At 37.7% G+C, this 15,046-nt stretch overlaps 1 protein-coding gene across 2 annotated transcripts in view; it reads right to left on the reverse strand.

The window, feature by feature from the left end:
• The window catches only part of LOC106522717 (axin-1), a 23,469-nt gene that overhangs the window by 5,310 nt on the left and 3,113 nt on the right, over positions 1-15,046 (reverse strand). The window contains exons 2-10 of one of the 2 annotated variants that reach the window (XM_014015850.1): positions 14,232-14,362; positions 12,610-12,768; positions 8,103-8,778; positions 6,199-6,392; positions 4,470-4,625; positions 3,068-3,202; positions 2,867-2,963; positions 1,282-1,419; positions 592-982 (exon numbers count right to left, since the gene is read on the reverse strand). In XM_014015850.1, the coding sequence (XP_013871304.1) occupies positions 592-982; positions 1,282-1,419; positions 2,867-2,963; positions 3,068-3,202; positions 4,470-4,625; positions 6,199-6,392; positions 8,103-8,714 (1,723 nt within the window). In that variant the 5' untranslated portion in view covers positions 8,715-8,778; positions 12,610-12,768; positions 14,232-14,362. Of the gene's footprint in view, positions 1-591; positions 983-1,281; positions 1,420-2,866; positions 2,964-3,067; positions 3,203-4,469; positions 4,626-6,198; positions 6,393-8,102; positions 8,779-10,688; positions 10,856-12,609; positions 12,769-14,231; positions 14,363-15,046 lie in introns of those variants that run through there. The other variant, XM_014015849.1, reaches the window with a different exon arrangement.

The raw sequence follows: 15,046 nt of genomic DNA on the forward strand, positions 1-15,046 counted from the left end.
GAGGAGAAGGTAGAAATGACTCAGCCTGGAACTGAAAATATGGATGGAGGACCTCAGCTTAGCCTGTTAGCCTTTGCGCTAGCACCGACGCTACTATATTGCCTTATATGTATTAGCTCGGCGCTAGCGCGACAAACAAGCTAAACTGAGGTCCTCCATCTATATTTTCAGTCATTTTCTGTCAACGCTCTCTGGTTTCATTTAAAAGAGTCGATCATCAGATATTGTCCAAGATTAACCTTCAGGGTGGATATAGCTCGCTAGCAGCCTTGCACCGAGGACCTATCCATGTCATCATTTACCCAAAATGCTTTGCGTGTAAATAAAATGGCCCCGTCCGTGTTAAAATATATTTTTAAACATTATAACAACGAAACAGCTACAATGTTTATACAGTCTTTATTTTACAGTTAAAATAAATGTTTATCAGATAAAGTCCAATGTTACAACTAATCGTGAATCCCTTAGTTCACAGTAAGACTGCATTCTTAAATATTGACATTTATAAAATGCTTTAGAAGAAAAAAACAATACAGTTTATACTAATAATATGTTGTGCATTAAGTGCAGATTTACACTACAGCGTCCTACCTTTGACCCCAGCAGCAGGCAAACTGTGCCCCGCGCCTCGGTGTGCTGAGTAGTGAGGAGGCCCGATTCCTCCGTCGGGTGAGCGGGATGATTTCGGCGGAGTGTGCCGACCTCCTCCCCCCAAACTGCCGTTGGTCGCCCCCGGCGACTGGCAGCCTGGCGTCTTCATCACCCGCTGCACGTGCTCGTCCAAGATGGACTCGGGGTCGACTTCGTGGGAGTCCTCGATGGCAACCAGGCCGCCGTAAGTGGCGGCTGTCCCTGTGTTAGCAGTGGTCTCTGAGTAACGGGCACCATATAGAGGTGGAAACGATGAGGGGAGGGTGAGTGGTATGCTATGAGAAGACATGGAGGTTGTCATGGAGACGTCAGCATCCTCCCCTTCTTCTTCCTGTTGGAAACACGAGGCCAGTGTTTAATTACTGAACACATTCAGTAGTTTTAACAGTTAGATTTTAACCAGACGTTAGACACATAAGTAAACCCTGTGCACACACTCAAAAAGAAAGAAAACACCAGCAATAATAAAAAAAAACTCTGATTATTATTAAGTCAACACCCGTCACTCAGCACACCTTTCACAGTTAATTCAAATTTTTTTAAAGGAACGGACATCAGACAGACTCAATCCAAAAGGTGAAACCATCACTAGCACATTATGGAAAGTTTCCAGGGCGTTGTGAAACCCACCAGTCGTACTCTCTTCAGCCTCTCTTCRAGTCTTTCCTGAGCCTCTCTTTCTCGGAGAACATTCTCCAGCCTGCTGATGAGCTCTGCTGCAAACCTCTCCGGCTCTACGTGGATGTCCTTTGGCATGCGATACGTACGCTTCAGGAAAAAAAAAAAAAAAAAAAAAACACCATTAAACTTTTTTTTTTGGTAATTGCCACATGTTTCAAAAATCCAACAGCCAAACTTGTGAACTGATTGACATGCAAGTAACACACATTGATATATATTACTGGATTGGGCGTCACGTGACCTGGGCGTGCTTCGCAAGGGGGATTTTTATGCATTGAGCTAATGCTAACGCTAACCATTGAAATCAATGAGCAGAACGTAGTGCAGTGCAAACAAATGCTTTATAAATGTACAAATGKTACAAATACTTTGCTATAAACTGCAGAAATTGTTACAACATGTTTACAAGACCTAAAAGGGTTATATTTCACAGGTAAATATTACGCATATTTAACCAAAATTAATTATTTTAATTGTAAAACCTGTATGCATGTAACATTAAACAGCTTCAAAGTTTATGTTTAACCTTATTTGAAATTGATTTTATCTGTTGTCAAATATATTATTTACTGACATTAAACATGTAAATATGGACTTTATTGGATTGTTGACTAGTTAGACTGCGTAATAATTCAGAAATTATCATGTAGACTCACTAATGACAGACACTAATGCAATGATCGAGCATCATAAACAAAATAGCACATTGTCAGACAGGCTGGTTTATTTAGATATTTTCTGCATCCAGTAATTGTGTTTTTCAACATTTACAGAGAAAAGGAGGAAAAAACATGTGCCAGCTGTGGGTCGGCTTCAGATACAGTCTGCATCATTGTGAAACTGAAGAATAATTCTTTGTGATAAAAATAAATTCATTAAACAATTCTTTGTGACATGAAATAATTTGTATTTTTTTAGTTTGTTTTTACTGATGTTAAAATTATTGTAGTTTACAGCAAAAACTTTTATAGTTATATATTAGGGGTGCAACAATACATGTACCAGTATCGAACCATATCGAACAGTGCTTTAGGTTCAATACACACTCTTATCGAACAATACAGATTTTAAAAATTTACTTTATCAACTTGTCTTCTGAAGATGCTCTGTGTTAAAGGATCAGTGGATCTGTGTTCGACTACTCCACCTAGGCTGCATTTTTGAGCACAGATCCACTGAGAAACTTACTGTTTCAGCAACGTTTAACTTAAAAACTGTACTTTTGAGGTTAAACAAATGTTCATAATTAATTTAAATAAATTACAAGTTAAAATGGGCATGGAAATTTCTCTTTTTTTTGGTATCGAAAAAATATCGAACCGTGGGACTAAAGTATCGAGCCGAACCGAATCGTGAATTTTCTGTATCGTTGCACCCATATATTTTATATATATATATAGACTTGAATATCCATGTAGCTAGCAACGCGCTAGCCACACCCAATCCAGTAACTGTTGGTAACACATTCCAGACAGAAGACAAAAACTTGCAAACAGGATGAGGCGTGCGCTGAATGATCGACGTCTCTACTCACAGGTATATGAGGTAGGGGCACACGGCCGTTGGCTTTGGCACTTTCGTGCATCTCTTTACGATGCTGCTTCCGATATCTGTAAGGAGGAATACCATCTCTGCACACAAAAAATATAGATAATTAGCCTGTTTATAACATCACTTGCAGGTGCGACATTTAGCACACAGAAATGGCTGAATTAATAACTTTTGCTGCACTTACACACTGCTGTCGGTCAGTGACAGTGTGTCTGCGTCACTTGACATGCTCTGCTGCTCGCTGTCGTTGGCGCTGGTGGCTGGAGCGCGAGCATAGCCCATGTTCGCGTAGTAGGGGTTTACCGGCTCTCGCCACGGTCTGAGGAAGAATCCAGATACTGTCAATTTTATCTTATTTATGAGTGTATATTGCGAGAAATTTAACCTAAAGTTGGGGGCTTGTATTAAACATGGGAGTAAATTTTAACTCTTTTTTTCTTCTAATGTACTACTGCAAGAAGTTTCTATTTTTTTCCTCATTCATTTATACTGTATATATTTATAAAAAGTGAAGTATTCTGTCGCAGACGATAAATCATCATTTCGCCCTTTCTCCCGCTGTACGTCGCACATAGCGAAGTTTATAAACAAAAACAGTAGTTGTTTTTTTTTTTCACACTTGAGTAAAAAGAAGGGAAAAATTAAATTTTTTTTTGTTAATTGCAGAGCGTGCTCCATAGTCCATCTTGCTATAATTTAACAACCAGCCTCTGTTCTGGGCGTGAATCGTTTTCAGCGACGTGGAAGGTCAAGCTGTCCCTATGTCTCCCCACCAGAGGGCACATAGCCGAGGCTGAAACCTCCTTACATCTGTGTGAAATTAGAGGTAGCATTATACATCAGGATTAGATTTTATATGCTTTTTATGCTCAAAAAATGGGGGAGGGTCAACTTCTACTCAAAGAGCAATATACATAAACATGAAAAGCTGCAGGCACATGATGTTCTTCGTAAAATAAATAAATAAATATATAAAAACCTCATGCTTATTTAATCTTAGTGATGTCTTATTGGCTGGTATTAGTCATTTTTATTGCCCGTGTCAGTAAATACACAAGATAGATTATAATAGCTATGGCTTCCTCAGAAGTCACAACTTTATCAGACCTTTGATACCTGAACCACTTCCACACGTATGAATTATGTTATCTTTTCTTTCCTATTTTGTCTGCGTCCTCTCCAACAGTGAATGCTTGTTCACTCACAGCTGATATTCACTGTGTTGTAGGTAGCGTTGTTAGCACGGTGTAAACAAAGCGGTGGCGCAGAGCACTGAGCCTGGGGTGTAAGTCATCACGCACTGATGTAACATTGAATTCCTTTAAAAGTCATAAACATTATTGAAAACGTTTCGACGGCGATATATATTCATTTTGAATTACTGTCCGTCATTATTTATAATAATTACTTTTGATTCAGTTAGAAGGCTAAAAACTGCAAGCTAAATGTTGTAAAGTTTTGTCCACTGGCGTCCACGCGTCAGAACTTTTAGCCTGCTCTCACACTGGGGGCAGAAGCGTTGCTTTAGATCACAAGATTTAAAAAAGCCACAATGACTCAGTTTATGAACGAACGGCAACACACACCTGTACTCCCTGCTGTCCTGTCTCCTCCTGCTGGTCGAGGCTCTCTGTGGTGCCGTCTGCATCAGCAGGCTGTGGGTCAGCCTACCAGCTGGTGTATCTCCACACTCCTCGTCCTTCTCTTCTTCTTCCTCCCTCATCCCTCCTCCACTTCCACACCTACAGATCAGATCAATATCCATCACTGAGAGCCGTTAAATTATGTCTAAACAAATAAACATTTGGTTCATGCACAATTTATGAGCAAATGACAAAAACGGATTCAAAACATTAATGCAGTAATGCATTTAGAATTAAGACAGCTGATAATCTGCAGTTTTATCATTTGTGGCTAAAATACTCTGTGCCAACTATGACAGGCCCTGTTCACACGAGACCGGTCTCTGGAAATGCTTATGTTTACTGGGGTGAATACACAAAAAATAAAATAAAATAAAAATAAAATCACCTGTTTAAATGGAACCACTGCAGTGCAGCAATGTACCAGGCAGGGTTGCCAAATAAACTGTTTTACATAATAAACTGTTTTACTGTTCCTTTAAAATAATCATATTTTGAGTCAATACAGCAGATATGCTGTATATATGACTTACTATTACTGTGAGTGTTGTAAGATAAGGTGAGTGTTGTGTTTGGCAAAACAAATATTTTATTTTTTAATCTGGCAACCCTGATGCCGGTATCATTCAGGCACTGATCACACACTGGTCATGCATCAGCTGCATGATTACAGTTATGTCCGAACCTGGTGAATAAACTAATGTTCCTTTGGATCTGGGATGCTTTTTGTGTTTTTTTCCCTACAAGTTGAAAAGGCTGAGTAACAAAAAAAAAAAAAAAAAAAAAACCACTCTGCTGTCTGTAATTTATTGTAATTGTTGTTAGTTTAGAAGAAACTTTTGTTGTGTGCTGGCACTTTCACAACTGCGGGGTGCTTCTCACCTCAGCAGAGGGTGTTACCAATAGGGCTGCCACAAACGATTAATTTTTATAATCGATTAATCACCGATTTTTTTTCGATTAGTCGACTAATCAGATCATACGTTAGTTGAATATAAAACATAGAGCTTATTGCTCCAGAATGCAGCTGCTATTATATAACCATGGTTAGATTTTAGCTATATGCTAACKAAAAATAATTGCTGTGGAAGGCAAGTTCTGCCTTGCAGATATTGCACAAGTTTCTCTTTCATTTTCTTAAAATCTTAAAATGATCCCACACTTTTGAGCTCTGTTGTCAGGTAGCCATGATACCAGAGCCTGTTTATATAATGTCTTGTGACGTCCACGGCCTAAACTGGTTACCACTACTGTGCATGTGTGTCAAGGACAGAAAGGYAGATGTGGCAGTGGAAGGTGTCAAAGCAGTTTGGAGAGAAAAACAAAATAAAGAACAAAAAAAAAAAAGAAAACGATTAATCGATTATTAAATTAGTCATCGATTATTTCAATAATTGATTAGTTGTCGACTAATCGACTAATAGTAGCAGCCCTAGTTACCAAAAACTTCCACTCGAGTAAGTTTTTTCGAATCATGCCGTTTCCATTCACCTTTTCTGATGCGATACTTCAAAATGCGAATTAAAAAAAACGTTGATGGAGACCCGGCTACTGAGACCTGGTTTCAAAACGTGACGCTCACCAGTGATGTGTAAACGAGCGGCTGGATCGCAACCAAAATGTTGCGGTTTCACTGAAAACCAGTTCCGTGTAAACGRGGCCTCAATCTCACCTCCACTCCTCATCCTCCTCAAGAGTAGGCAAGTACCCCGCCAGAGACTTGACTGGCCCTGATGAAGGGCTTTGATCACTGGGATTAGGCTTGGGGCTCTCTCCTCCTGTCCGAGTGTACTCCAAATACAGATCAGATTTGAGAAACAAAGGGTAGGTGTTCTCCTCCATCATGGCCTGGATCTCCGTCTGAGCCTTTATCACAGAGAATGGACACATACAAAAGCTTAGACCTTGTCAGGATGTTAACTAATATTAAATTTTTAAAGCAGTCTAACCATCACTAAAGAAAACTTGAACACTTTAAAAGAAAAACTTAGGCTTATTTCAACAACTACAAAAATATTTATGAAAGGCACACAAAAAAAAAAAAAACATACCAAAATTACTAACTGGAGGTGTAAATTTAAAGCTTTGGGGTTAGGGGGTAAATTATTCTTACCTGACATATTAAAAGTGAAGTTTGACTTCTAATACTTTAAGTTAGGAGCATAAGTGCGACCAGTGGAAAGAAGATACCCTAAAATTATATTTATTAATAAATAGAGATGTTAATTTTCCCCCATATTATTTTAAAAAGTTTTGTTTCTTTGATCAAATCAAATCTAAACTTTTTAGGGTGCAATTTTTTTAAACCAGAGGTTGTCAAACTGGGGATCCAGGACCCCCAGGGGTCCGTGAGAGGTGTCTTGGGGGTCCTCAAAAAATTTAACTAAATTGTTAATTTGGTTTTTATTTTTAAAAATGCATGGAGAAGAATGAACTAATAAAACAAACATAATAAACTTCATAAAAATATATATTCCCATGGCATTTAGAGGTTGAAATGACAAATTATCTTTTAAAACAGCGCAGGGTTTAAGAGGGGGTCCTTGGAATTTTTTCACCCTTGTAAGGGGTCCCCAGACCCAAATGGCTTGAGAACCCGTTTTAACTCATCATCTGCTTTTACATTAATGCTTTATACAGCATAATTTAGTCAAACCCTTAAGAACAATAATGAACACATTTGTCTTTTCAGTTTATCCAATCAGAATATAACTAAAGGCACCGTTTCTTACATCTTCAAGTCATTCACTATAGTTCATATCAGTATGTCAAAAAAACTGTTATTGTGGAAAACATAGCAGCGTTGGACAGAAGCTGCACAAAAAATAAAGATTTTCTTTGTCAAAACTTGGTGTACATAGTACTATATGCTGATATCCTCTCTGTTTTAATTTCATTAGAATAACATATATAGTGGTCAGTCGTTTCCTGTTAGTTTCACTCTTTAAGAAAAATGTCCAGTACTAAAAAGAAATGAAAAACAGCTAGACTTCTCCTAAAAGCCGATAATATTCAAACTATCTAATGTTTTAAGTGACTACAGCTGATCAAACCAGTGTGAGCTGAAAAATATAAATGATTGTTTACTGTAAAAAAAAAAAAAGCACAAAATAACAGGTCTAAATGGCAAGTGTGACACCAACACTTTTTGGTCACATCAATGGAGAATAACACATCTCATATGGACCAAAAGTTCAAGCTACACCACTTAGGTGTTCTCCTTCATTGTTTTGGTTTCTTTCCTTCTACAGGGGTTTCCACCGTGAGCAAACTTGCAAAAAAGATTTTGCGATTTTTTTTTTTACACTTTATAATCTTCCTGATGCAACCTAGGCTCGAACCTGCAGCCTACGGATCACAGGAACAAGCCAATCTGCATCAAACCAATCAAAGCCCACAGCCTCATTTTACAATCATGCAAACAAAACATCCAGCTTCAGATCAGTACCTTGGCTACATTGACACCTGAGTGACTTTCAATGTTAGTCATTCAACAGGACTTGGCCCTAGCAATTGTAATATATAGCTCCATCCTTCTATAACATTTGTAATCTAATCTAGTCCACTGTGCATTACCTGTTCAAACATGGCAGGGTCTGGATGCTGCTTTCCCACACAGTCTCTGATGAAGCTCTTAGTAGCTGCTTTGATCTGCCTGGAGACGATCCCACTTCCATCTATGATGTATTTCCTGTAGATGGCCTTAGCCAGTTTGGGCCTTTTCTCCTGGCTGGTCTTCCTGAATCCCGAGCACGCAAACCAAAAGTCAACTAGGTCTTCGCACCCTTCCTGGCACAGGAAGGATCTGAACAGCTGGGTACCTTCCTGGTCATCTAGGAGAGAGTGTAGCGATTCAGCCCACTTCAGATACGGTGGAGTCGGAGAGGCTGAGCCCTCGGGTTCATAGCCCAAGTCCAGGTCAGGGCGACGTGGAGTTGCAGACGATGAAGAGGGCGAGTAGCTTGATGGATCCCCCATTTTAGATGACAAGGGGTGGCCTTGGGGTTGGTTTAGGGCGTTTGGACGGTTGCTGACTGACTGGACCGGGGGGTCCAGGTCAGTCCCTTCCTCACCAGGAACTGGAGGTCGTGGTGCATCTTCGGTAAAGTGGGCGGGACCGTTCAGAGAGGCCACAACCCCTCCACCACCCCTGTACCCGATCCCGTGCAATTCTCTGACAACACTCATGATTGCTCAAGGCAGAGGTCAGACCTTCTCCTGTAGCTGTGATTCGACTGGAAAACAAGTTAACCTAAGAGGAAAACAAGAAAACAGCCAGTCAGTACAACAGAGTTAAACATTAGTTCCAACACCTTCTACAGCACAGCAGACCGCAGAGATAAATGGACACTCAATAAAACTATACAGTAACTAAATCATTCTTCACTGTTAATATRTATTTGTTTTGAGAAAGCCAGGTTAGTTTATAGATTTTTTAAAGTGGTCTTGATTAATAGCTTGTCGGGTTTTCTAGGAGTAATTTTTATATTTCCACCTTTTTAAAACTCATTTTTATTATAGCACCCAGCCATTTTCAATGAAATATTTGTTCCTATGAGCTCCTAAACTCAACAAAGAAACAAGCGTTTTGTCATCAAGTGACCAAGAATTTGGCCAAAAAACTATTTTAAATCAGATGTTAGTCACTTTGTTACAGGCAGCCAGTAACAAAGACAAAAGCTGTTTTCCTTCATTTTTATGTATTTATTAAACTACAAATAACATAAAATGAAAGGCAACAGAAACAAGACAAAAAATCAGTCAATAAAAATCAAACATTTGTTAAGTGTTTTAAAGTACAAAAGATAAAAGACATGCATATAACATTTCAATACCAACAAGGTGATAAATAGCATTTAGCTGAAAGCTTGACATAATAGATCAGTGACAAAATATTAGCAGAGACTTGTCACTTAAAACTGTTGGTTCAAGTGTACAAACTGTTATTAGTGAGGCAAATAAACAAGAATATGATGAGAACGAAAGACGTTTTCTGTTGTCGCTTTACAACTTTTATTTTAAGATTTTATCATATATCTAATTATTCAAAAGTTATTTGATCAGTGGAAATCCTCATAAGACTCCACACATGCTGTTAGATGACCCACAGTGGGGTCCTGACCCACACTTTGGGGACCACATCAGTTGATTATCAGCTGCAGGGGATGTTTCTGGGGTCCAGTGTAAGGTCTTTGATTTGTGTTTTTTGTTTGTTTGTTTGTTTTTTGTCTCCTAATCACACAATGTATATAATATATATGCTGCCATGGTCTGATACAAAGCAACACTAAAAATAAACAAAGAAGCTTTGAAAGACCTTCAGAAAACCTGGAAAACAACTGATTATACCAACAAAACATTACAAGAACCTCTCTGGATGTTTAGACAGGTTTTAATTTTCTGCTGTAAATAACACAAAACCAGTGACCTAATTTGAACAAACCAATAAAAGCAAACGTGTGTCTTAAAATGAGAACACATTCTTACTAGCTCAGTGCTAATTGACTTCATAAGCCTACGTTTTAAAGCAAATTGTTTTACATAACTTTCAGGCTCTGGCCGTGACTAAAAACAATCTGAACTATTAGCACATTTCCGAGCCTTGTTCATTATTTAAGTTGTTGTCGAGCATTACTGAGCTCACTTAGCTGAGCTAACACCCTCCAGCTCTCGCACTTTGTGCAGTTTCGCACAATTCTCCCCCAAACAATCAACTAGTGTTAACAAGCTAAGCCAGCTAGCTAGCTTCGTAGCAAATGCCACCAGCGATGCCAAAAGCTTTGAAGTGAGAATCTCATTCATCTTGGCCTGCAGAGACGGTGGGGGGATGGGTGCAGCAACAAACTCCACAGCCACACAAGAGAGGGCCTCGCATGCGAAGAGTACTTCAACACAAGCGCAAACTGTGCCAGGCTAACTCCCACAGAAGCAACACACAACTTTTGTCGCAGTTTAAAACTCCTACAGATCGGCTGGGTTAAGATCAAACGGGACATGAAAGCGGAGGGGCACGTTTTCCACTCCGCTGGCTGCAGCAGCAGCAGCTAGCTCGGTTTGTTAGCTCACTAAGCTAGGTGCGTTCACGTCCCGTGTTTTTATTATTTCCTTTCCCCACCACCACCACTTGTTTCTTCTCGCTACGAACTGGTTGGTTTGTTTTACCGTTTCTGAGAGCCCGTTCCCCGTAATCCGCCGCATCGGGAATACTGGCGCGAACAATGTGGTCCAAAAGGCAGCATGTGGATAAGCTTTGAGTGACTAAACGCGAACAAAAACCATCCCGTCGCCTTGCCCTTAACTCCCCATGGTGCTGGTGAGTTTAAGAGAAGCGAGCAGAGCGGAGAGCTGCAGGAACAGGAAGCACACCGTGGTATCAAAAACTTTGCCTTGGAAAAAATAATCATAAATAACAATATATATATATTAAAAAAAACTTTTAAAGTTTCCTAAAACAAACAACCAGACATTTGGTTTAGTTGACACAACTTAAATATTTATTCAACTTTAAATAGACATTTTATTAGACTATAAAACATATGATCCTAATGTTTACTCCTAATATTAAGACGGCAGCATTTTAAGTTAAAATATAAATTTAAAACATAAGTTTGTTTACTATAAATATATACAATTTTTGTAATATGTAGGCTATGTGCTGGTTGTAATAGGCATAGGTTAAAGAGTTTTGTCTGCAAATTTGTCAAAAATAAAAACAAGCTATATCTGGCAGATAGACGCTTAGTAAACAAATAGTTAAAGAATAAGATAAAGTTTTTGCCAATGCACTGATGTGCAAATTTTTTGTTACAATGACATGAAGACCAGTYAGAAAATAGCCTGTTTTTCTTATATTCTCAGTGATGATATCCCAAAATAAAATAATAATGACAATAAAATCTATATATAAAAAAACTGTAAACAGGCACTCTACTTTTGCTTAAAATAGCTGAAACTTATCACAGCCAGCATATACTATTACAAAAATTAACAAAATTACATTTTAAATCCAGTTTAGTCCTGTTTAGTTACCTATAGAATCAAAATTTCTCAAAATAGGTTAAAAATGTGACGTTCATCGATGATCATGAAGCCATCTACTTTTGATTAATTTGTATTTATTTTCAGATTTGTTGAGAAAATTATGGAGACACATTAAAAAAAACAATCACAACTGAAATTTACTTAAAAACTATGTATTTCACCCATTTTTCTGGGAAAACACAACTAATAATTAAAGTTCAATGGTTAGTCAACTGACTCAAGTTTCTGTACAGTATTTGGCAGATTCAGCCAAGTGTTATGTTTACATTGACTACTTGCATGTCTTAATTGCATATCAATATAAATGAAATAGTACAAGATTAACCTCTAAAAATTCACCATTTGATATAGTTCAGGGTAGTGTGTTTTATTTTATAGTTTAGTAGCCTATTTTTAATGTAATCTATCAAATCTGAATGGTAATAAACAAATACAATCTTAATATAACGACCCAATGTACTAAAGTCAGCTCTGACTTTTTTAAAGGTGCTTTATAAATAAAACTGGTTTAATAAAATGGGAAGTTTATTTTGTTTCCTTTACCAAAGGATGCAGACAGGAATTACAATGATCATATCCAAGGGAATTTGATTTTTTTAACGTTTTTTTCTTAAATATAATAGTTTTGTCATCACTAAGCATGTCTGCTAGGAAAATAAATTATTTTAAAACAGGTTTTATGTATTTATCAGTTCCAATGAGGTTCTATAGAACAGTGATCTAAACATTTAAGTCTACAATCAGTTCTAATCGTTGCATTTTTTTTTTTACCCAATGGAGTGAAAACTGGTCCAACACCGCCCCCTTTGGTGAGTCTGAGTCATTACACAAATTGAAAAAAAGAGGGAAAAAATAGATAAAGTCGTTTAATTCGAAGTTTATTACACGATGAGTTTTTCTAGGTGCACCTGGACTCAAGCTGCTTTAGACTTAAAAAAAAAACACGATTTAGGCTTATATAAATTAAGAGGAAAATGGAGTCACCATGCAGGTAACACCAAAGCTAGACAAACCTGGAGCAGATATTAACAAAACGACTCACCTCTCAGACTTTTTGCTCCTTTGCTGATGTTTTCAAGTGTTTTAGCGGCTGATATCCACAGACGGAGAGGCTGACTGACCGACAGGACCGAGGGAGACAGCCGCTGCATCCTCCCTGTCACCTCCGCCCGGCTGTCAGTCATTCTGGAGCTTCCTCTGCCTTGTGTGTGTGTGTGTGTGGGGGGGGGGGGGGGGGTAGGAGAAAAAAAGGAAGATGATTTAGCAACACACATGTCAGACACTCCTTTCATATTAAAACACACCATTTTAACTTGTGAAACCCTATATCTCTGTGATGATGTGTGACCTTATCAGTTCAGCTTAAAAGTGATTCATTTGTGTCTTATCATCATTTTAAGAGACATTAACTTTGAGCATTAAAGGTCTGGCATTCCTTGAAGGAAAGCACAATGCCGACTTTCATGCCAGAGTTATAAACTAAGATTATTTTATGGTGAGRAATAATCAAATAGAGCCGTTTTGCTCGTGAAATATTTTTTTTCTATGACAATAACATTGTGGTGGAATTTACTGTAATAATTATTTATTGTCTGAATGTGGAATTTGTATAAATGTGTTTGAGAATATGTGAATTYATCACCTCAGCTCATTACTGACCATGCTATTCTCCTTGAAAAGCTACACAAATATGGTTTTAGAGGACCAGCACTATCTAGCTATTTGAAAGATAGGAAACAGTTTGTACAAATAAATGATYTGAACCTGTGGGGTTCCCCAGGGTTCTGTACTTGGACCAAAGGTATTTATTTATAGAGTCAGTGAGGTTATGTTTCTGAGTGTCATCATTGATAAAAAGATAACATGGAAATCTCACATAAATAATTTAAGAACAAAAAATAACTAAATCTAGTATTGAATAAAGTAATTGTTCTACATTTAATCTATTGTATTGAAGTCTGGGGGAAAGCATGCAAAATTTTACTAATCCTATTTTTGTTTTACAGAAAAGAGCTGTAAGAACTATCACAAGAAAACATTACAGTCACCCATCAAATACGTTATTTTGTCATTTGAAGTTATTGAAGTTCTATGATTTGATTGATTATATTTTATTGGTTATGTATCGGGCTCATAAAAACACATTACCTCTAAACATCCAATTAAATTTAGTTAAAAGAGGTAAAAGGGGGATAGAGATGTTTGTCAAACCTAAATTTTGAACCAGTCTGAACGAACGGTGTACTTCAATCCAAGGAATAAAATTATGGAACAAGAGTGATGTTAAAAATGTCAGATCAAGGTGTTTAAGAGAATGATCAAATTCGGTTTTGTTAAAAAAGGAGTTAACATTTTCTTTGTTTTGTTTTTGTTAAATGAAAATTATTAACGCTTGAATATTTTTTTTGGAAAAAAGGGGCAGATATAAGTTTTTTTCTTCTTTCTGTTGCCTTTCATTTTATTTGTGATTTGTAGTTTTAGACATAATTTTTTTAAAAGAAACATAGAAAAGGAACTTTATAAACTAAATTAACTTTACTTCATCAACGTCCTGATATTTATCACCATTAATATTATAGTTATCAGGCTATATGACCAAAACAAGGCATGTTTGGTAATTTTGTCCTTTTTTATTACCCCTGCAGCACAAATGGCATACCGTACCATTCCTCCTGTCAGGCCAGCAGTCTCATGAGAAGGAAGTCAGGGTCAGGTGGCTCAGGTGAGGTCCAAACACCCATGCTCTTCTCCATCCAATCCCACTGGATTAAGTTAGTCTCCATGACAACTTGAGTCTAGAAAAAATTTAAAAGATGTTTTTTTTCTGATGTATAAATCAAAGCCTATAGGGCCACCTGACAATCAGTTTCAGCTGTAAACAGAAAAACATTAAGAAGCTGAACAACATTTTTATTTCAACATTTAATCAGTGTGAAATTGTTCAGTTTGAGATCTAGAGAAAGTTTTCATAGAGCTTATGAAAACCAGGTTTTAAAGAAAAAGTGATTGGCAACAAAGTCCGAAATGTTTTAGAATGAAAATGAATTCACCTTCCTGTGGCCTGAATTCTATACAGACAGCACACTAATAAACACAAATACAGCCTGCACCTGGACGCACAGCTTCCTGCATCATCAGGCTGGTGCTGTTGTGCCCCCAGAGACAATGAGGAGGGGAGGCAGGGAGACAAAGAGAGAATACTGACGAAGATGAACTTGACCTTTATGATGTCTTGGTGAGGAGGGGTTGGGSGCACGTTGCTACTTATGAATCTGTAATGAATCTGCTCCATGTTTGTGTGTGTGAGAGTATTGTACAAGTCTGAGCTCTGAGCTGAAGAAAGGTCATCACACATGGGGGCAACTATTACACCTGGTCCTCATGCTACATCCATCTATCTATCTATCTATCTATCTATCTATCTATCTATCTATCTATCTATCTATCTATCTATCTATCTATCTATCTATCTATCTATC

The sequence above is a fragment of the Austrofundulus limnaeus genome, unplaced genomic scaffold (genome assembly GCF_001266775.1).
Source record: "Austrofundulus limnaeus strain Quisiro unplaced genomic scaffold, Austrofundulus_limnaeus-1.0 Scaffold135, whole genome shotgun sequence".
NCBI classification, from domain to species: Eukaryota; Metazoa; Chordata; class Actinopteri; order Cyprinodontiformes; family Rivulidae; genus Austrofundulus; species Austrofundulus limnaeus.